General features: G+C 34.8%; 1 protein-coding gene and 1 long non-coding RNA gene across 3 annotated transcripts; both read right to left on the reverse strand.

The window, feature by feature from the left end:
- Window positions 1-2,502: 2,502 nt before the first annotated feature.
- Window positions 2,503-8,314, reverse strand: LOC137032081 (uncharacterized). 2 transcript variants are annotated; one of them, XR_010896655.1, is made up of 5 exons: window positions 8,223-8,314; window positions 7,127-7,205; window positions 6,599-6,994; window positions 6,316-6,451; window positions 2,503-3,329 (listed from the first exon to the last, which is right to left on the reverse strand). It is a non-coding gene; the product is annotated as an uncharacterized lncRNA (long non-coding RNA). The 2 variants fall into 2 exon arrangements; XR_010896654.1 differs by having other exon boundaries at window positions 6,599-7,205.
- Window positions 8,315-14,745: 6,431 nt separating this feature from the next.
- Window positions 14,746-18,852, reverse strand: LOC137031514 (uncharacterized). The gene is made up of 2 exons (XM_067402522.1): window positions 17,248-18,852; window positions 14,746-17,112 (listed from the first exon to the last, which is right to left on the reverse strand). Exon 2 carries the CDS (start codon window positions 16,072-16,074, stop codon window positions 14,746-14,748), a length of 1,329 nt encoding a protein of 442 aa, XP_067258623.1. The 5' UTR covers window positions 16,075-17,112; window positions 17,248-18,852.
- Between the last annotated feature and the right edge of the window lie 3,062 nt (window positions 18,853-21,914).

Consider the following 21,914-nt stretch of genomic DNA (forward strand, 5'->3'; position numbering starts at 1 on the left):
GGAAAACATCCCACTGGATTATGCACTGAGTGTAATGTGCAAGAGACAGTGAAGCATATACTGTTAGACTGCAAAAAATATGAAGAAGATCGGACAGAATTAAAGGCACAGATGGATGAACAAAGCATGACTCTTGAGCATTTATTAGGGAAATCATCTGGGAGTATACACAATTTATTAATTTTGTTTTTGAAAAACACTGGATTAAGTGAAAGAATTTAATAGGAAGGAATTTTCTTTTGTAAAGGTTTTATATAAGTTTTTATTTCTATTTATTTACTTATTTAATTTTTCTTCACCTCTCCTTTGATGTCATTCTAATGCCCACACTCCAGTCTAGTAGGTGGCGGTAATGCACCTTTGAGATTAGTTGCCAACCGCCATTAAACCCGAAAGAAGAAGAAGAAGAAGAAGAAGAAGATCAGTCATTGTCACTGATTAAGAACACCTGTAAAAACATGGAGGTTCTCATTTATTCAGACAAAAAAACTTCAGAGAAAAGATACTCTAACCCTGCGTTCCAATGTCCATACTATCCATCCTAAATAGTATGTGAGATTAAAATAAGTGTGTCCCAAAGCATAGTATGTTGAAAAGAGTATGCCAAAAGTCCCCGGATGGTCTACTATTTCCGGTAGATTTTCGAAGTGTGGATCCGTGCACACTATAAAGGCTAATATTGCCCACAACCCATTGCGCATTGGACGAGGATTCAGTTCAGAACTACAAACACGAGTAAAAAGTGTTAAAAAAACTACAAAACATGGCGGATACGCGCGATCGACGCTGAGAGATTTGAGTGACTAATAATCAGTTTAACCTGATAGAAAATGTATATTTAATGTGTTATTTTTCATCTGCAAATACCAATGTGGACTTTTATAAAGATCCGAATGGCCATTAACTTTTAAAAGCATCATGCATTAATATGAGGAGAATTCTCCACATGAAAGACCCGCGACTGCAGATTAACGTGCTGCATTTCTCTCCGATACGGTAGGAAATTATAGAGACTGTCCTCGCTGCAGCCTGTAGCACGATGACGTAGCTGGATCAGATCCAACGCGTACTGGACGTTGTTACGCGCATGCGCGGTGGTGTGTTTTGGTGACGTCATAGACGCATGCGTAGTAGAGAGGTGGTAAACGATCGCACGTGCTTTGCTTTGGTCTTCCAAGAAGAGTCTACAGAAAAACGCTGGACCAATTAACAGTGATTGTATATCGGTAGGTAATTAATCTGTGTAATTTTCATTTAATGTTTTGTTGTTTCAACATGTATATTCTTGTGTAGTGTTATGTATCCAAAGCGGTGTAAACGTGTTTAGCTGACATGACTTGAATAATGCTCACAGCGATTCTCATTTTAATTTTATACTTCAGTAAATAACTATGTGGATACCCAGTAAACACAGAACGTTCCCCTAACGTTCCCATATGGTTCCCGTTTGGTTATTTTTTGGGGGAACCAAATAAGAACGTTCTGAGAACGTTCTCTATTGGTTCCCTTTTTTTAACCTAAAGAGAACGTTCCCAGAACGTTCCCTGCAGGTTCTTTTTTTGGGATCATTTTACAACCTAAGGAGAACGTTCCCAGAACGTTCCCTGTAGGTTATTTTTTGGGTTCATTTTATAACCTAAAGAGAACGTTCCCAGAACGTTCCCTGTTGGTTATTGTTTGGTTTTATTTTTATAACCTAAAGAGAACGTTCTGGGAACGTTCCCTGCAGGTTCTTTTTTTGGGATAATTTTACAACCTAAGGAGAACGTTCCCAGAACGTTCCCTGTAGGTTATTTTTTGAGTTCATTTTATAACCTAAAGAGAACGTTCCCAGAACGTTCCCTGTAGGTTATTTTTTGAGTTCATTTTATAACCTAAAGAGAACGTTCCCAGAACGTTCCCTACAGGTTATTTTTAGTTATGAGTGCAGCTGTGTGATTTGAGATTATAATGCATTGACAAAGTTCAAAAGTAACCATTCACAGCAGCCGAAAATGAATCAAATTTGATGTGCACACTTTCTACAGTCCTTTAAAATGTTTTAAAAACTAAGATGTAATTTGTAATAAAAAATATTCACCGAAACTGTGATCAGTTAATTCAACAAGCCAGATATTACATTACCATTATCTCACAGTAGAGGACGCTCATGCACAATATTTTTTGTGTTTTGTTGTAAACATTTTCGGACGAATATTAACTGTATAATATCCATCTGTATAATATGGTGTAAGACAGTACATTAACCAGGTCTAGTGTTCAAACAGCTGCACTACATGAATAAGTGGTCAAACATTTCTGTACTCAGCTCACTAGGAAAAAAAAGAAAAAAGAGGCAGTCAGGTAAGACAATGTAAATATTTGTGTTTTTTACCATTACACACACATTTTTGGGTTGTAATCTCTTGGGCAAGACTAAAGACGACAATACAATAGCAATTCATTTTTAAAATGTTTTATTAAAACAGGAACAAATGGAACAACAGAACAAGGTCTTGTTACAGCATTAAAAAGATATAACTGGGGAAATAGTTTTAAAGCAGGACCAAAAAAAGGGTGAGGGTGAGGAGGGGGGGGGGCAAGAGTGTAAAGAATGGTTTCAGCTTCATGTACACAACAGTAAGCAACAAAATAATCAACATCACTCAAAATCAACATAAAGAACATCCCCATACACAATAAAACAGTGATAGGCAGCGATGTCAGGGATAGTGTGTCCATTTTAAATTGAGAGAGCCTTGGTGAGCAGCTGCAGCACTATTAAAGGGAGATAATACATTTGAAGCATATTGGAAACATTGTAATGCTGATTTCATGCTGGGGGGGGGTTAATGTTTTAAATTGTTACAACTTCTACTGTGGTCTTAAGGGCTTTGTCGACAGCTCACAACTAGGTGTTGTTCCATGAAACAAAAAGTCATACATGACTGGAGCAACATTAGGGAAAGTAAATTACAATTTAAGGTGCTATAAACACTATTGTCACATGTAGTAATGAGTAAATTATATATAGGTTTATTTTTTTTGCAGAGAGTTTCGCCAAGAATTTTTGTAGCACATGTCCATGAGCCTGCAACGCTGGAGACTGACACTTGGAGGGCTCTGGAAGCTTTATGTTAAAATGACACTACACAGTCAGGCAGGATTAACTAGAAGCCAGTCAGATTGGTTTTGCACATTTCCATGGACACTACGAAAAGTTCATGTTTAACTTAACCCTTGTACTTGTGTTGTATTTCTTCTGCCTGTTTTGTGTCATTGACCATTCAACCATCTGTGTCTTTTCTGTAATCCTTCCAAACCAGCCAAATAAGGAAACAGATGAACACCTGTAAAACAATGATCGGAGATTAAATTAATAATGATAATCATCATCGACAGGTAAACAACAGGGGTTTGTTTTTCGTATGTGAATTAATCATCAGTATTTACAGTTGATGATTAGAGATGATACAGGATTGTTAGATTCTTTGAAGTCATTAAGCTCAAACTTGCTCAGGAGCAGGCATATTTGACAGAAACAAAATTAGACTGTCTTTATAAGGTGAAAGTTTATCACAGCCACTGTTACTTTCTGAACCAGGGAAATAATTAAAAATATAAACTTACTTGTCATTACATACAGTTGTGCTCAGAATTATTCATACCCTTAGTAAATATTACCAAAGAAGGCTGTGAAAATAAATCTGCAACCGTTTATTGGAGAATAAGAATTTTAAATGGTTAATAATACTAATAATAATCTCATTATGAAATAAATGTTTTTTTCTCTAATACACACTGCTCACAATTAATCATACCCTTTTAATCTGTTTGTAACCTCTTTTTTGTCAAGATAAGAGCTATGAAAAGTACTGCTGGAATATTGTGGGCCTATTTTTCCGCCGGATATCCAGGACATCTTGTTCAGATACATGGCATCATTGATTCTATCAAACAGCAAAAGATAAAAAAAAAAAAAAAAAATCAACTTGACTGTCCCTGTTAGAAGTCATATAATGGCTATCTTGGCAAAAGGAGGTTAAAAAAGTTTTGAATAAAAGGGTATGATTAATTGTGAGCAATGTGTATTATAGAAAATCATTTATTTCACAATGAGATTATTATTAGTATTATTAACCATTTAAAATTCTTATTCTCCAATGAACGGTTGGATTTTTATAAAGTTTTAAAATAAAAGATCAAAAGGATGAACAATGCAGATTTATTTTCACAGCCTTCTTTGATTATATTTACAAAGGGTATGAGTAATTTTGAGCACAACTGTACATAATGTGTAGTCAATAGAGACAATTTTACTCATTGAGAGATTTATTTGTGAGTGAATAATTATCTTAATTTAATTGGAGCTTTACATTAAATACAGTTTGGATGAACCTTGCATTAATAATCTGAACGATGACAGCTATTATACTTTATGCAAAATGTAAACAATTAGGATAGTGGTTCCCAACCACATTCCTGGAGGCCCACCAGCACTGCACGTTGTCTCCTCAATCAAACACACCTGATTAAGGTTATCAGCTCATTAGTAGTGACTCCAAGATCTAAAATGGGTGTGTCAAAACAATCATTTACAAATTTTATTTATCTATTAAACATTTTATATTATTTTGCCAGCTTGGCTGTTTCCTATTTTAATTATATGATTTATTTATTTATTTTATTTTTTATTTGAATTAGGACAGTACACATTGATCAACAAATCAGCAATGAGCATCAGTGTAAATATGCTGGAATTAGCACAATTTCATCCGTTGTCCTAAGGCAGGTATCATAAAACACAAAATACAGATTATTTACAAACATAACAACATACATGTAGACATATTACACAGAACAACAAAGACTAAGTACTGTAAACAGCAGTCACATAGAAGTTAAAAGGCCAGAAGGTATGAGACCAGATTGTATAACATTAAGTTATGTAAATATCATTGCATGCATATAAGCCTTTGCTGACTCAACAGTAAGAAAAGGCCATATACGTTGGAAATTTGACAAGTTAAATTTTATAATATTTGTGATTTTTTTTTTTTACATGTTGCTTAAATGTCAGATGTGAATCAAAGACCACACCAAGATACTTAAATTGTTCACATCTAGTCTATCTCCACTGACAAAGACAGATGGCTCTGGCCCCACTGCTGGCTGCCGTGAGAATACAATACTGTATCATCAGCATATAATTGCATTTTTATATTTGAACAGACATTTGGTAAGTTATTAACATAGAGACTGAATAAAATCGGTCCCAGTATTGAGCCTTGTGGGACTCCAGCAGAACAAGTAAGATAAGATGACTGTGAATTTCCTATTTGTACAGCTTGTTTTCAGTGTGACAAATATGATTGCATATAACAATGTGCTCTTTCAGAGAAATTAAAATAAGTCAATTTAGCAAGAAGCACATTATGATTAATGGCATCAAAGGCTCGTTTCAAGTCCAGAAAAACAGCCCCTACAAAGCCCGCTTTTTAAATTCTCAAGAATTTAATTAAATATTTAATTTAATTATTTAATTAAGCTTTCTCAAGAAAATAACAAGTGGCTGTTTCTGTAGAGTGATGTTTGCGAAATCCAAACTGAATTGGATGGAAAGGGGTATCACTACTGTTTAGGTGTTCAATTAACTGTGAGGCAACCCATTTTTCAGCTATTTTGAAATTATTGGTAGAATGCTTATTGGACGAAAATTCTCTGGTTTTGACTTATCACCAGCCTTAAAGACTGGGATAACTGTCTTCCATGTCTTCCATGTTTAGGGCACTATTCCCTGTTTTATAGATAGATTTATCAAGTGTGCAATTGGGCTTGCAAGAGCCTCTTTATGGAGTTTTAAAAGATCATTAGTGAAACCAAAAGTATCTCTGGCTTTTGAACTTTTTAGAGATGAAATTATTTTTATAACGTCAGTAACAGATATATCCTGTATACTAAATATTGGTTTATTAGCATCTAGAGGCTTGTATGGGATGTTTGCGCATTTAAAATGCATTGTCAAATCCTCAACTGAGCTAATAAAGTATCTGTTAAAGCTATTGACGATAATGTCTAAATTATCAGTTAGCATACCTTTAACTTGAAGTTGCAGATCTTTGAAATTTATATCTTTATTTCGTCTTAACAGATTATTTAAATTTTCCCATATTAATTTTCCATTTCCATTTGTCCCTTTAATTATCTCAATAAAGAAATTTGCTTTAGCTTTACGGATCTGATTTACATTTTTAAAGTGATGTAAAAATCTGATGGTCACTTGTAATTAATTATATGATGCTGTTATGGTGCTTCCTTTCTGGGCATGTGACTTACCCAGAGGTGAACAACCTCATTCTATGCACCAATGACACATGATAAGACGTCATGGCCCATCCACTGTGCCATTCACCTGTCACCCATCAATGTCTTCCCAGTAACACTGCCAATTGGTCCCACCAAACCAGCAAACCTGGATTTTACAGAAGAAGCCATAAAAGACATTCAGGAACTACTTGAAAATGGTTTGGATGGAAAAGACATAAAAAAACAGATGTGTTGTGTGTGACACACCCGCAAGAGCCATGGTAAAAAAAGTCTACGGACCAATGCCACATACCGTGCTGAAATGACAAGACGTCAGGAGAATGAAGACATTCCAATGTCTCCATTTTTGAACCTCCCACTGGACATGGTAGAGCAATTTTCAATCGACTCCATGCACCAAGCCTGCCTAGGTATAATGAAAAAGCTCATCACAGAGTGGGTTAGAGGAGACAGAAAGGTGAGAATGTCTGCTGGGCAAATAAATGAAGTGACCCAATGGCTGCTGTCACTCCAAGGGAAGGAGGTCATTCCAAGCTGTTTTGCCCAAAAACCAAGGAACCTGTATACAGTGGTGCTGAAGGGAATTCTGCCGGACCAGTTGTACGAACATTTCATGGCGTTCAGTGTTGCCTTGGGTCTTCTGCTCTGCCCTACTCTTGCAGTGGACCACAACAGCTACTGTAAAGAGCTGATGACATACTTTGTTGGAGAAACAAAATAAATCACTTCATGGTGTACAATATACATTCAATGGTGCATCTACCGGAACCGATTTTGGGAAACTGAAACGTCTTGTAAGGTCAGGAAAGCAGCCACTTACTCAAGTGGTCAAACGGCTGGGGGAAATGTCAAATTCCCCACTGTCTGTGGAGGCTTCCAAGTCCAAAATCAAAAGAACTCTATGGAGAAAAACAAAGTCATAATTTAGCATATGATATGCATTTTTCAGACCACTGAAAAGGTGTCAATTTAACAATTTATTCATGAAATTATACTGAGATCCCAATATCTCTAGAATTAAACAGTATAGGGCCTTCAAAATGACAATAACAAAAGAAAGTTTAAGAACCAGAATCTAAAAGGATATTAAGATATATTAAATATTTCTTTAGTTACAGGTATGGGGTATTAAAATAGCAACAAATATTGCTAAAAACAACAGATTTTCCAAATAGACCTACCAAGCCTAATGGTTAGGGAGTCGAACTTGTAACCTGAAGGTCACAGGTTCGAGTCTCAATACAGGCAGGAAATTACTGAGGTGCCCTTGAGCAAGGCACCTAAACCCCAATTGCACCAGGCACCAAAAGTGAATGGTTGCCCACTGCTCTGTGTGTGTGTGTGTGTGTGTGTGTGTGTGTGTGTGTGTGTGTGTGTGTGTGTGTGTGTGTGTGTGTGTGTCTTCACTACTCACTACACCTAATGTGTGTGCACTAACTTCAATGGGTTAATAGCAGAGGACAAATTCTGGGTTACCATACTTGGCCTTCACATGGCACTTTCACCTTTTTTTCAATAAACAAAATTAATAAAATGATATAAAATCAATACTTGGTCTTCACTTTCACTAATGTCACTTTTACCCCCTGTAATTTGGGTTAATTTCAGGTGACATATTAATTTTCACCCCCTCTACAAAATATGTGATTAACGTTACTCAATAGCCATTATTTGTCATGGTATTCTTTGTAATAAACACCTAATAACATATAACTTCTCTGACACATTTGATTAAGTTTCAATAGTAAAGATAGATTTTAACAGTGATCCATTTTCAAAGTAATTTTATTTAGCGCGTGCATACCATAGACTGCATACACTGTGGTGCACGTCGGGGGGAAAACACACATATATCCCACAAATGACTACTACGATAAAATACAATACAATTTCAACATAACACATATACTACTTACCTCCAACCACTTGCACGTCAAAAACATCAAATGGTCCCACGCAACGTCTCTCGTGCATACATGCTTCTTCTCTTCCAGCATCTTTGGCGACTCACTAGCGATATCGCCACCTATGGGTTGTTTAATATTATATACATTATATACTATATTATACATATTTCCAGGTATCACCAAAACAATTGTTAATTAATTAATTAATAATATAATACAATAAATCTAAGTTTATATATAATATACAAGGAATCAAAATTTACATTTTATATATATATATATATATATATATATATATATATATATATATATATATATATATATATATATATAGCCTATAGACTTCTGTCTTCATTTAAATTCTTACTCGCGTGCCAGGCCCGCGAAACCTGCCGGCGGGCATATATAAGCTGGGGTCTTGTGACCACCGCGCGCAGAGCACGGTACCTTGTGAGAGGAAATCCCATCCTGTGAGTTTTTCTCAGGTAAAGTAGCCTACTTTTTTATTTAACCGATTTAGGTAAATTACTTTGTAATGCATAAATGACTTTAATGTAAATGTATGAACCCACTATAAATGTAAATAACATTTAAAACTTGAAGATAGAAAGCAAATAATAAAATCTAATTATAGCCTATACTCAGGGTATATGTTACCACTAAATAACGGCCACTTTTACATAACGAACCTTTTAAATTGTCATAAAACTGATTAACTGTCATTTCCAGTAAATGTACATATATTGTTCACATAAACAATGGATTTCTGTCTTTTTATCCATTTATCAGCACCGTCAAATACCTGGTAGTGTTAAATACCGTTAAATGCCGTTAGTCTGTGTGACGTCACTTGGGATAATAGAGCATATCCGATCGGATTGAGAGAAGCTCTTTCATTTCAGAGTTATGTCTTTCCTGTTAACCTTGCGTAAAAAGAAATAAATTCTACAATTATAATATGTTCACTTTGTAATTATAATATAGGCCTATTCACTTTGTATGGAAAGTAGCGCCTTCAGGGCTGCGAGCGCGCACACGCGTCACTTCTAGAGCGAGACAAAAGCCGCTGTAAGATGAAAACTGTATAATGAAATTAAATATTGAAATGTTTTAATTTAATTAAAAAATATATTATTATTGTTATTATTATTATTATTATTATTATTATTATTATTGATACTACTACTATTAATATTTCATATTTAAATATATTTAATTAATTAATGTTTAAAATTATTATATTTTAAATGATTATATTATACAATTATTATATTTTATTTGAATTATTATTGTTAACAGTATTAATAATAATTATTATTATTAGTAGTAGTAGTATAAACAATAATACTATTATTGTATTAATAAATTATTTAATGTTATTATTTTTATAATTCTTCCTATTAATAGGCCTATTATTACCACTATTATTGATATTATTTAATATTTAAATATTTAATCATTAATTAACTTTTGTAATTTATACTAATAATTATTCTCTTCTCTCTTTTTCAGTGTCGATTGTCGTCTGATTATTGTAAGTGATAATTCTACACATCCTGATAAGTCAGAAATCGCTGATGCAACTGAAAGCATTTTAATTTGTATACTCATGTTCTCTCCTCTTTCATTGTGTGTTAACAGCAGTTAAATACACCCAAAGGCTCTTTTAAGAGCCCAGCACAGAACGTTTTTGGCTTTGTAAGTATGTTTGATTTTTTTTTTTAAGACGCATCCTGCATCTCTGATTTGTCATGCTCCTCATAACCTTAGTCATAAAACACTGATGAAACTGAATGCATTTTAATTTATATCATATTCAGACATGTTTCTATCCCCTTGTGTTTCTTACTTGTTATTTGGTTACTAGTATTAGTAATACCAATAATAATAATAACAGTTATTATGTTTTGTTATTATTTTAGTTTAATTATAATTAATAGTAATAATACAAATAATACAAATAATAATAATAATAATTAGCATATTACTATTGTTATTGTTATTATTATATTCAAGAATGACCATGTATTTTACTGACTTTATATGGTTTCTTACTTGTTATTGTAAAGTTTTATCAGATGCACTGCTGCCTGCAGTCTTCTCATCTTCATGCACTTTCAGAAGCTATTAATAGTTCAAGAGCCTTAAGTAACTTTTGTAATTTATACTATAAATAATTATTCTCTTCTCTCTCTTTTTCAGTGTCAATTGTCGTCTGATTATTGTAAGTTATAATTCTACACATTCTGAGAAGTCAGAAATCGCTGATGCAACTGAAAGCATTTTAATTTGTATACTCATGTTCTCTCCTCTTTCATTGTGTGTTAACAGCAGTTAAATACACCCAAAGGCTCTTTTAAGAGCCCAGCACAGAACGTTTTTGGCTTTGTAAGTATATGTATGACTAACAATCAGACATATTTGGGTTTCTTTAAATAACTGAAGATTTTTTTTTATTCTTTAAAATGCATCCTGCATCTTTGATTTGTCATGTTCATCATAACCTTAGTCAAAAACCACTGATGAAACTGAATGCATTTTAAATCATATTCAGACATTTCTACTTTCTCTCCCCTTTCCTTGTGTCAACAGCAGCTACGCAAGTCATCTTAGACTTTCAGGTAACTTCATATGTTTTAATGTTGTTTTACCTATCTAGACATGGCTGTTCAATAAAATATTTTGTTGTTTTACCCCCAACTCAAATCCATTTTTTTTCTCAACTGTCTCAACTCAAATCTCAACTGAAAAGTTTACCCCTTGCAGAATCAGCAAAAAAATGTTAATCATTTTAACAAAAAAGGATCATGAAAATTGCATGTTATCTGTTCTGAATAAAGTATTTCACATAATGGTTGTTTACATAAAGTGCACAAGAGAAAAAAAAGAGCAGAATTTATAAAAATGACCCCATTTAAAAGTTTACATAGCCTACCGTTGATTCTTAAAACTGTGTGTGGTTACCTGAATGATCCACGACTGTTTTTATGTTTTGTGATGGTTGTTCATGAGTCCCTTGTTTGTCCTGAACAGTAAAACTGACCAGCGTTCTTCAGAAAAATTCTCCAGATCCTGCACATCATCTTCTTGTTCAAACGTTTTCACCCCCGGCTCTTAATGCGTCATGTTTTCTTCTGGAGCATTGAGTCCCTCAGTTGTCCTCAGTGTGAAAAGATGGATCTCAAAATCATTCAGTCACTGCTGGAGAGGGTTCAAATATGCAAAAGGTGCTGGTAAACTGAAGAATTTGCAGGACCTGAAGGATTTTTTCTGAAGAACGGTGGTCAGTTTAACTGTTCAGGACAAACTAGAGACTCATGAACAACCATCACAAGGTAACCACACACAATATTAAGAATCAAGGGTATGCACATTTTTGAACGGGTTAATTTTATATATTCAGCTATTTTTTGACTTAGTACTGTCCTGAATATACAGTACTATCTATCCAAATTACCCAAATAAGATGGGCTGAATTCTTCTTGTTCTATTTAATGGCAGGTCACAACTTAACTGTTATTATGGACACTTTCTGTTAGCAAGAACACTAATCTCTTCCCCTCCCCTTTCCCCCAGTCTCTTGACCCATCAGTGCCAAAGCTTCAGCAAGCACTGTGTGCTCAGCTGCTCTGGTCTCCATAGTTCAGGGAAAGGTAAGAAGTATATAGAAATATTTGTGTTGCCCCAATACAGTTTTCTAAAATTTCTAAAAAAAATTAATTTTTCAGTGATTTCAAGGCAAAAATTTTGTAATCGTTTAATGATTTTCAAACATGACAATGAGTTCAAGGTGCATATTTTTATTACACACACAAAAATGTTTATCTTTAACTTAATCATGACTCTTTTAAACTTCTCTTAACAAATGTACATGTGCCACTCAAACAGCAAACGAGGAGCAAACAATCATCTAAATCAGACTTTGCTGTGATAGTGCAACATTAAAGACATTAAAGAGGTGCATATGCAGGACACATCACTTAAAACAACAACAACAAAAACAGAGAAAATATGATTGTGCTATATACCAAATATTATGCTGAAAATGGCTTTATTTACTATTTATGTTTAAATATGGTCTGAAAAATCTACAGAGAGGTTTAAAAAAGTATGGAAAGAATTTTGAAATTGAAAGTTTAATATTAAGTTTTTGAATAACTGTAATGCATCTTTATCTTTACATTTATTTATATATATATATATATATATATATATATATATATATATATATATAATGTGTGTGTGTGTGTGTGTGTGTGTGTGTTTAATTTAATCTCAACAGATGGACACAAAAAAATATGCAGTGGTGGAATTTACAGAGGACAGTGCAGTGGAACTAGTCCCAACCTCGTGGTTGGAAGAGACCAAAGAGGTATGTTTTTGGTTTCAATAAGCTTTCGCTATCATTTACAGTATAAATGTCTGTTCAAGAATGGTAAAGCAACCCCTTTTTTTCTTTCAGGGAACGTTCTGTTACTGGACATTTGGAAACATAAGGCAGCTTGTAAAAAACTGCACAATGCCAGACAAAGGAAAGTGGAGGCGGTGTCTAATAAAAAAAATCTGGCTAAGAACAGGTAATTTAATAGTTTTTGCATTATTTAAATTAATCTACAGTATCTTCAGTACAGTGAGGATTGTTAAAATCATATCTAATTATCAAGAAAATTGCTTTAAAAAAAAGAAAAAAACTATACTTTACACCAACAACATATTTTCCAGACTCATACACCAAAGGTGTCCAGAAATGCAGGCGTGTTGTGGAGACCTCAAATATTGAAACAGAGGAAAGCTCCACAACGGAAAAAAAGAGGGCACACAAAAAGCCAACAAGATATCTGTCTGAAACAGATTCCTCCTCAGATGGTAAGTATTCAATAATGTTTTTGAGGATGAATTTTGTCCATGTTCTAAGCAGGGTCTAATCGTAATGTAAGATTATTAAAAAAAAAAATCAGCAAAAAAAAAAGATAAACTTTGACAAAAAGTAATTTTTATTCTTATAATTGTGATTTCATAATATTTAGATATGAATCCAACTGAAAAAAAACTTGTGAAAAGATATATTTCAGTTAGTCAAATAGCACAAATCAAAAGGTGGAGCTCTGCAGCCATTTACTGGTGAAAGATTTTTTTTACTTTTAAAACTGCATTTTCCAAAAGATGGGCAAAAATCTTACACTAAACCATGTCAAATTATCCATGTTATCCACTTGAATGAAAGTTAGAAATGTGGGTCTTTTATAAAGTGATTTAAAGAGAGACCCTGAATGTACCCCAAACAAAGATCGCACAAGGGTTAAGAAAAAATATATATATTTATCTCAAACATTATGGAGTGCACGATGTGTCATAATTGTTTTATTAATTTCAGTTCTATTTGTGAACTCTGTTTTTAATTTTAGATGATAGCAGAGTTTTCCCAACTGAGAATAAAACCCTTTCAAAACCTCTTCCACCCAAATGTAAGTTGTTAAACATGTAACATGATTAACACATAACTTTTAACCAACCTATTAGATGCCTTTTCCTTTTTATTTTATATTCACAGATAAGCCATTCTCCAATTTTCAGCCTCTGGACAATGGTTTGTAGAATATACAAATATATTTTTAAGTATAAATACATAATTAAAAAAAATATTTCTCTCTCTGCCTTCTCACTGGCAACAGATACATTTTGACTTGTCTCTCTTTTTTATGTATACTTATCCCTTCAACTTATGAATGCTAAGTCTGTTTGGATTTTATTTTTGCAGCAGAAGCATCACCGCCAGCATCCCGGCTATCGTGTATGGCACAACCCCTTCAAGGTATTTTACAAAATTTCATTATATTATTATATTATTGTATTAACCATTCTAGATAGAGTGATTTACTTCTAAACTTTGAAAAGTAAATTCTAATGTAATGCCACAGCTGCCTCACAGCTCCTCTTAGAAGAGCCCCAGTGTTCTTCAGAAGCAGCAACAAAGAGTAAGTCACGTTTTTGATTTTTCACACTATACTGTATTTTCAAGTACCAATCTGCAATATTGCTTCACAGACTATCGCACAAAAGTCTTGCAAAAACTGCAAGACATTGCAGAAACCCAGCAAGACATCTTAGCGATGCAAAGAAGCATACTGGCTGCTGTTGCTGGGACGGTGACAGTGACTGAGGAAGGGGGGGACATCCTGGAAAATGGACCATGCCAGACTGTGGATGAGCTGGATACACTAAACACAGAACTGGGAAATAAGGACAAAAGGACCAAGCTGGTAATACATAAGTCACTTAAATGTACAACTATCTTTCGTAAGGTTGGTTAGGACCACTCTTAGCTGTACCTTATCACTGTTGACAGTCTATACGAATATAATTCTGAAGCTGTAATACACCCAGTGTTAGATTAGAATTATGGCAAAAAAATATACTGCAAATATTCACTGCTAAATTCATATATATAACGGCTCCTGATTTTTTTCTCTGTGATTAGAAAAAACACGCTTCAACTGATGCCTTTGTTTGCTTCAATTATAATGTCTGCTTCTTAAGAATTATTCCCATGGTGCGGAATGTACCAAGTATTGCCTTCTTTTGGTGTGGCATCTGCATCTTTGGCATCACCAACTTTAAAGACACTGTTCATAAATCTCAAATAGTCCTCTCTGTACTTAGGACTTTTCTCCAGTTTTCTTTTCAAATGCTTCAAATGAACTGCATGCTGCTTATTGTTTAGTAATTGAGGACGCTCTCTGAAAGGTAAGGGCATTTCCACATGTCCTTCTTTGTTGTGTTGAACCCTTTCATCCAACTGTTGAAGAAATTGAAGCAATTTTTGGTTTTCTTCACAATCGTCCAAAACTTCTAGACCTACTACATGAGGCATTGAATTTTTGCAGGAGATGAGGAAATCACTAAACTCACTTAACTTCAGTGATCCCTTAGGTCTGATTTTTGGCCAATTACTCAGCTTTGCCCTAAATGCTCTTTCAACTACAAAAGGGTGTCCATAGCGTTTGATCAGGGCATCCCAAGCTTGAGTGTATGCATCCTCATCAATCCTATAAAAGGTTCCCTCTAGTACACTAAGTGCATCTCCACTTATGTACCTTTTAAGATAGAACAGCCTCTGCGCTGGGGTTGTGTAGTTCGTTTCAGTGAACTTGAGTGGATCACCTGTAAACGTGAATGGCTCTGGAGCTGGAAGTTTGGTCATCATCAGGGATTCTTTTAATGCCTTCACTAACAAGACCTCATCTACTTTTGTCCCCAGCTCCTTTTCAGACCAAGGTTGAGCTAAAGTTTCTTGGGAAACCTTGATGCATGAAGGGTTATTGTGTTGCAGAGGGTGCTGACATGGAGGCAATGTGCTTCTCTCTTTAGTATCTCCTATTTCAGCGTTCAATCTTGATTCCACTTCTGCATACACAAAGTATTCAGCTTCCATGACTTCAAGATCCCTTTGCTCCTCCAGCATTTTTAACCTCTCTTGTTGGACTAGCACCTCTTTTCTTTGAGCTGAGATTTCTTTTTCTCTCTTCAGTTCAGCACGTTTCGCAGCTAAGCGTGCCGCTGCTTCCGCTCTTTTTACTGACATATGGGTTCCCTGCTGACTATCTCGTTCAGCTCTCGAAACAGTTGATCCATAAACTGACCTGGCGTCATCTCTTTGAAGTAGCTGGAGGAGTGTTTCTTTTACAGCCTCCGCATCAAACACTTTAGTACCAACTTGTGCGCAGCCTCTTTTCAGTGCAGTTATTTCACTAGTAACCGAAGCGCAGCTATCCATTCTCCTTCTTATATCTTGAGATGGGACGTTCAATGCACGAATGCTCTCATATAACTCTGCTTCACGTTTTTCTGCAGTTACCATCATGTTGTCTAACTCGGTTTTAGAGCACTCTTCTTTCAGTTTAGATCTGATAAACTGAGCTTTACTGCTGATATCACATAAACTTCCGTTCTCTTTTAACTAACTCGTCACGTCTCAACTCAAGCATTTTTTCTGTTGGACGCCTTTCTCTTTCTGATCACCTAACTTCTTGCTCAACTCATGATGATGATTCCTGGAGTCTCTTTTTACTTCCAGATCTGCATTAACTTCAGCTAAGCATTCTTCACATTTTTGTCTGTCTGAGACATCAATTTCAGTTTCTAATTTCTCCTCTAATTGTGCCTTTTCATCTTCAAGAGCTTTAATCACTTGGTCTAATCACTTGATTCTAATCACTTGGTCACTTGGTCTTTAAACCACACTATTATTCAGCTTTAAACACTAATAGCAAGCTGTAATACCACAAGAAAATGCTCAATGACAATTATTAAACAAGTTACACACTTCTATAAACTAAGCAAATATTTGTTTCAACCATTTGCATACAATTTCAACTATAAAAAAATGTTAAGGCAGCATAAACCAAGAAATTAAATTTCAAGCTGAAAAGATACAGTCTGACCTGTGAACCCAAAGGTAGCAACTCTTATTGACAACCGAATTGTCATAAAACTTTGCAACGTTGTCGTCTTGTGGCTATCTCGTCACTCCAGCAATAACTTCTTGCGTTGCTCTTCTGCACGGCAAGGAATGCAGTCACGATAAACAATGGAGTTTCAATGCGACGAAATCTCGTTGTTCCCTGAATGGCAACATCTTCTCCATCACCAATGGCTGCAGTTTTCCAGCGGGGTCGATTGGATGCTCTTCACGTCGAAGTCTGACAACGATCTTTCTTTTTCCACGATGAAATCTGGCACTCTTCCAGGGAATGTGAATACACGTTTTTTCACTATAACGACTCCTGAATTTTTTCTCCGTGACTAAAAAAAAACACGGTTCAACTGATGCCTTTGATTGTCTTCTTCTTAGGAGTAGAGACAGTCGACATCACCCATCAAATGAACACCGTGAAAAAAACTGAAAATAAATACAAATTACAATCAAATTTGTGAAGTGAATTTTGCCATGACGTCGTTCAATTAAGCCCATATAGCTTATTAAACATAATACACACAATACCTTAAATTATGAACAAAATATAAGCAAACATACCGTGTGCCTTCCAATAAGGATCCAGGAGACATTATGAGACATCTTCTTATCAAATTCTCAATCTTTGTGTCAGATCAGATCACCTCTCAATTCGTGTCATCACCTCATGTTTTCCGTTGCTCACGCAGCAAAAAAAAGTCACATATCAAACGCTAGTCATGTACTCCACTAGATGTCACTATTGCTAGCTATCATGCAAATAAAATATACAATACCCAAACAAGTATTCAATTATTTATAACAACATTTATAACAAAAATAAACTTTCAAGTGACCAAAATATTCAGCGAGAAAATGCTCTTTATCTGCGACATCTACAGTGCTTTAGCGCTGATCCAGAGCCAGACGCGCGCTCCGCGCTTGTCATGTATCACAACTACTATTCGGTGTTTTTAAGTTATAGTTAAATGGTTGGTGAATATTTTGAATTAAAAATAAAAAAAACGATATAAACGCGATACCTACATGTCTGTCAGCTGCAGGACGCGTCTCAAAGGAATTAAAACTGTTCAAAAATAACAATTTCTACTTCTGAAGTGCTTCTTTTTATAAAGAACACTAATTTCTCACATAATGCAGTGAATCAGCCCCTGTATAGAGTTAATTATCGATTCTCGAGCCATCGATATCAACCAATTCAGCACCAGCGCCGTGGACAGCACCTAACGTCGCAATTAAGAAGATATACCTTAAGCAACCTCCTAAGGAACAGGGCTGGGTTTCCCGAAACCTTCTTAACTCTACGTCGCTCTTAAATTATACCTTAAGCTGTACCTTAACGTTAATATGTGTTTCCCGAAACGTTCTTAGTTAAGTATACCTTCTGTAAGTCATACTTTCGTAAGGTTGGTCTGGACCACTCTTAGCTATACCTTATCACTGTTGACAGTCAATACGAATATAATTCTGAAGCTGTAATACACCCAGTGTTTGATTAGGATTATGGCAAGAATAAAATGCAAAAAAATCACTGCTAAATTCAAATGGGCTTTAGCGCTGATCCAGAGACAGACGCGCGCTCTGCGCTTGTCATAACGTTATCACAACTATTCAGTGTTTTTAACCTCATCGCTCTTTATTTTAGGTTTCAGACATTTAAATACACATTTGAATTAAGAAGGCTACTGCATAAAAAAGACATTTATAATTTGTTAAATTCAAATTACACTGATGTCTACGGAAGCTGCAACAATAACCCTTTCAATTATAATTTGACGAAGTGTTTTATTCATATCAGATACACATTGTTTATGAAACAATAAAGTTTACTCTATTCTTCTCCCTGTTCACCGGCCACATACTAAGGCTATATGTATTTCAGGGAAGATTTCGTATATCCGACAGCTCTATCTGCCGTGCAAACTCATCACGCAACAAAACACATTCACTTCCACATATTTTACAATCGGAATATATCATAAAATTCATGATATAGTTAACAAGTTTGTAAATATAAAAAAATAAAAATAAATAAACGATATAAACGCGACACCTACATGTCTGTCAGCTGCATGACGCGTCTCCAAGGAATTAAAACTTTGTTCTAAATAATGGTCGCCTTAAACTCACGCTGATGGAGCTCCGCGCCCCCAGAATGTAGATAAATTACAATGTAGATTTAGTTTGCAATTTGGGTTAATTTTATAACATCCCATGAGTCCTGATAAATGCAATTTCTAATTCCGAAGTACTTCTTTTTATGAAGAACACTGATTTCTCACATAACGCAGTGAAGCAGACCCTGTATAGAGTGAATTATCGATTCTCGAGCCATCGATATCAACCAATTCAGCACCGCCGCCATGGACAGCACCTGGTAACGTCGCACTTAAGAAGATATACCTTAAGCAACCTCATAAGGTATAGTTCGGGGAACACGCCTGGAAACGGTACATCTTCAGTTAAGGTCTACCTTTAGAGTCTTCGTAGCGCGCTAAGAAACAACGTTATCGGGAAATCCAGCCCTGATCTCCAGCTTAACTAACATAGTAGCCTACGGATGCAAACGTTAGTTAATGATGTCACGCAGGTGGTGAAATAACTTATTTAAATTAATCTGTTTGAGATACAGATTTTTGCTGTATTTTTGCAGATTTTTGCTGCAAATAACGGACATGGCATCTGATGACTAATTCCTCAGTTATCTTATTGATTTTACATTTTTTGCTCTTAGTAAACCTGTGCATGTCTGCCTTGTTGTGACGGAAACAAGTTGCGCGAAAGCCTTAAAATGAAATGTATTGATTTGTTTAGTTACAAACCCTAAACAGAAGTTATTTGTTAAGTTTAAAAGCAATTAATTAAAAACTATAATTACGATAAAGACATTTCAAAATAAAATCTATTTGAACAGGTGTTGTTGCAAAGTACAGTAAATCTTAACAATGGAGATGAACGCGCTTCTGTCTCTCTTTCCCTTCCTCATTTAAAAACTTTCAACACATCGGCCATGGATTCAACAGTTTCCATTCATTCAAACAAACAAAACACTCTTTCAGCTGCTATCATAATGGCAAAATTCTAAATAACAGTGTTGTTTAATTATGATTTTTTGTTTGTTTTCTAACAGATGAACTACCTTCGATCGCTTGGAGGAACAAATTCAGGGGCAGCCGTGCGCAAAATGTTGCGCAAGGTTGCATCAAACAACGTCTTGAGTGCCTACAGTTTAAAAGGGAAAAAAGGGAAACTAGCCTTCAAAGACTTAATTATCTGTGATATAATTATAGGCAAGTTTTTTTCCACAACTACTATCAATCATTGTTTTGTATTTTGCACTTTGAAATAAAATAAATATTGTTATGGTACCATATCTCAAATCTAACACCAATTTTCACATAAATCAACGTTCTATGTTATTCTTTCTTCTAGGAGCAACGCAAAAGCTTTTTAGGTCTTTAAAGGCAGCTGACGTGGAAGACCTTATTTCAATGGTGCTAAAATTTGCCCCACACAGGCATTTAAAATGGTAAGCAATAATGCTAATTTTGTTTTGAGATTATCAATTATCAATGCTATGTCAGTAAGAGTTGGTGGTAGCCTACACCATTGTTTTGTCATTAATAGGCTCTTTTTTATTACTCAGTATGACTCTGACATTCAGTTTATATCATGGCATGACTCATCAATTCTATCGAGTAGATTTATGACCTAAAAACTAGACTATTTCTAAATATTCGCATATATAATAAATCTTAAACAAGTAATGAAAAATTAGAGACTCGTTATTAATAATTAACCCAAACACTGTATCGCGACTTCTGGAACAGTCTTCCTTGCTTTGTCATGCGTATATTTCTCATGCGCCATCACATCCAGCACATCTATGGCCACTAGCCTATTGCGCTTTTGCGCTACATTTGTAACAATTATAGTTAACTAACAAAAACTAAAACTATTAAAAACATTTATGCTAATCGAAATAAACCTGAAATATAATAAAATATAAATAATAGTTGAAAAACCTAAACTAAACGAAAATGAGAAATGTTGCCTTGTCAATATCCTTTCGTTTTTTCCCCCTGACTTTCAACCGACGCGATCATTATCCTTTCACCTTTCATTAACCGACAAGATTATGCTAAATTATAATTAAACAAAATTAGAATGAAGACAAAAAATCCAGGGGTTTAGTTTTAGCCTACAATACAGTCCCAAATAGCAGAATAAACAACAGAACACGAGGATTCATATTCATCATCATCATCACGCACCGGCAGCGCTTCTCGGAGAAAAAAATAGGGTAAAATCATATAAAAGGAATAAACAGCCTATGCCTATACGCGAAATATATTTCACTTAAACGATTAACAGATTAAAAAAAATGAAAGAAAAAAATGCGACAAGTAATAGACTATATGCTGAGTTTCGGTTCATTTTTGAGAAGCTCAAAGGAAAAGGAGACGGCCGAAAATTACTTTTGTTTTCTTTATTTTACAAGCAATGTTTTGTTTTTATTGTGAGTGTACAAAAATAATAAGCCTAACCCTTCACAGATTCGAATGAATGATGTTACTCTTATGACCATAAACTTCTAAGTATTTTAAGTTTTTTCCGCTTTTATAAGAAAATTCAAGTGATAGCGCCGGCGCCTCACGGGCACGCACAACATAAGAATTTTTAGTAACTTGACATTGCAGCCTGTTCATTGTCAAAATAAAATACAGTCAACTATATAAAAAGTTACACTGCTCATTTTAAATAGTCTGTGTACAATCACAGAGTTTAAATTATAGTTTAGCATCCAAATACATCGTGATATAACATTTGGATTTGTGCCAAATGAGAGAGGTAGGTTATAACGCCGGTTTCTGTTTCAAGTTTTAAATGAATTCATTTTGGCTTGACGTTTATATATTAGATTTTTCATTCTTGTTCTGTTCTGAATAATACTATTAAGTTTTAAAGATTTGTTGTAGTGTGAGGGGAAATAAAATAGCCTATGTAGTATCATATATCAGTACTACCTGAGTGATGTATTTTTACAATGCATATCATAATATCAGCGCATAAGTCCACAAGACATCGGCAAAACTGCAATGACATAACTATTACTCAACAGCACAGTGAAATGTTTATAATTTGACTCATGTCCTTTTCGTGTATTTGTTTTTGATTTGCAGATGATGGGGAATTGAAGATGTGTGGTGAAATATTTTTTTCATATT

Source organism: Chanodichthys erythropterus, chromosome 12 (genome assembly GCF_024489055.1).
Source record: "Chanodichthys erythropterus isolate Z2021 chromosome 12, ASM2448905v1, whole genome shotgun sequence".
Lineage (NCBI taxonomy): Eukaryota > Metazoa > Chordata > Actinopteri > Cypriniformes > Xenocyprididae > Chanodichthys > Chanodichthys erythropterus.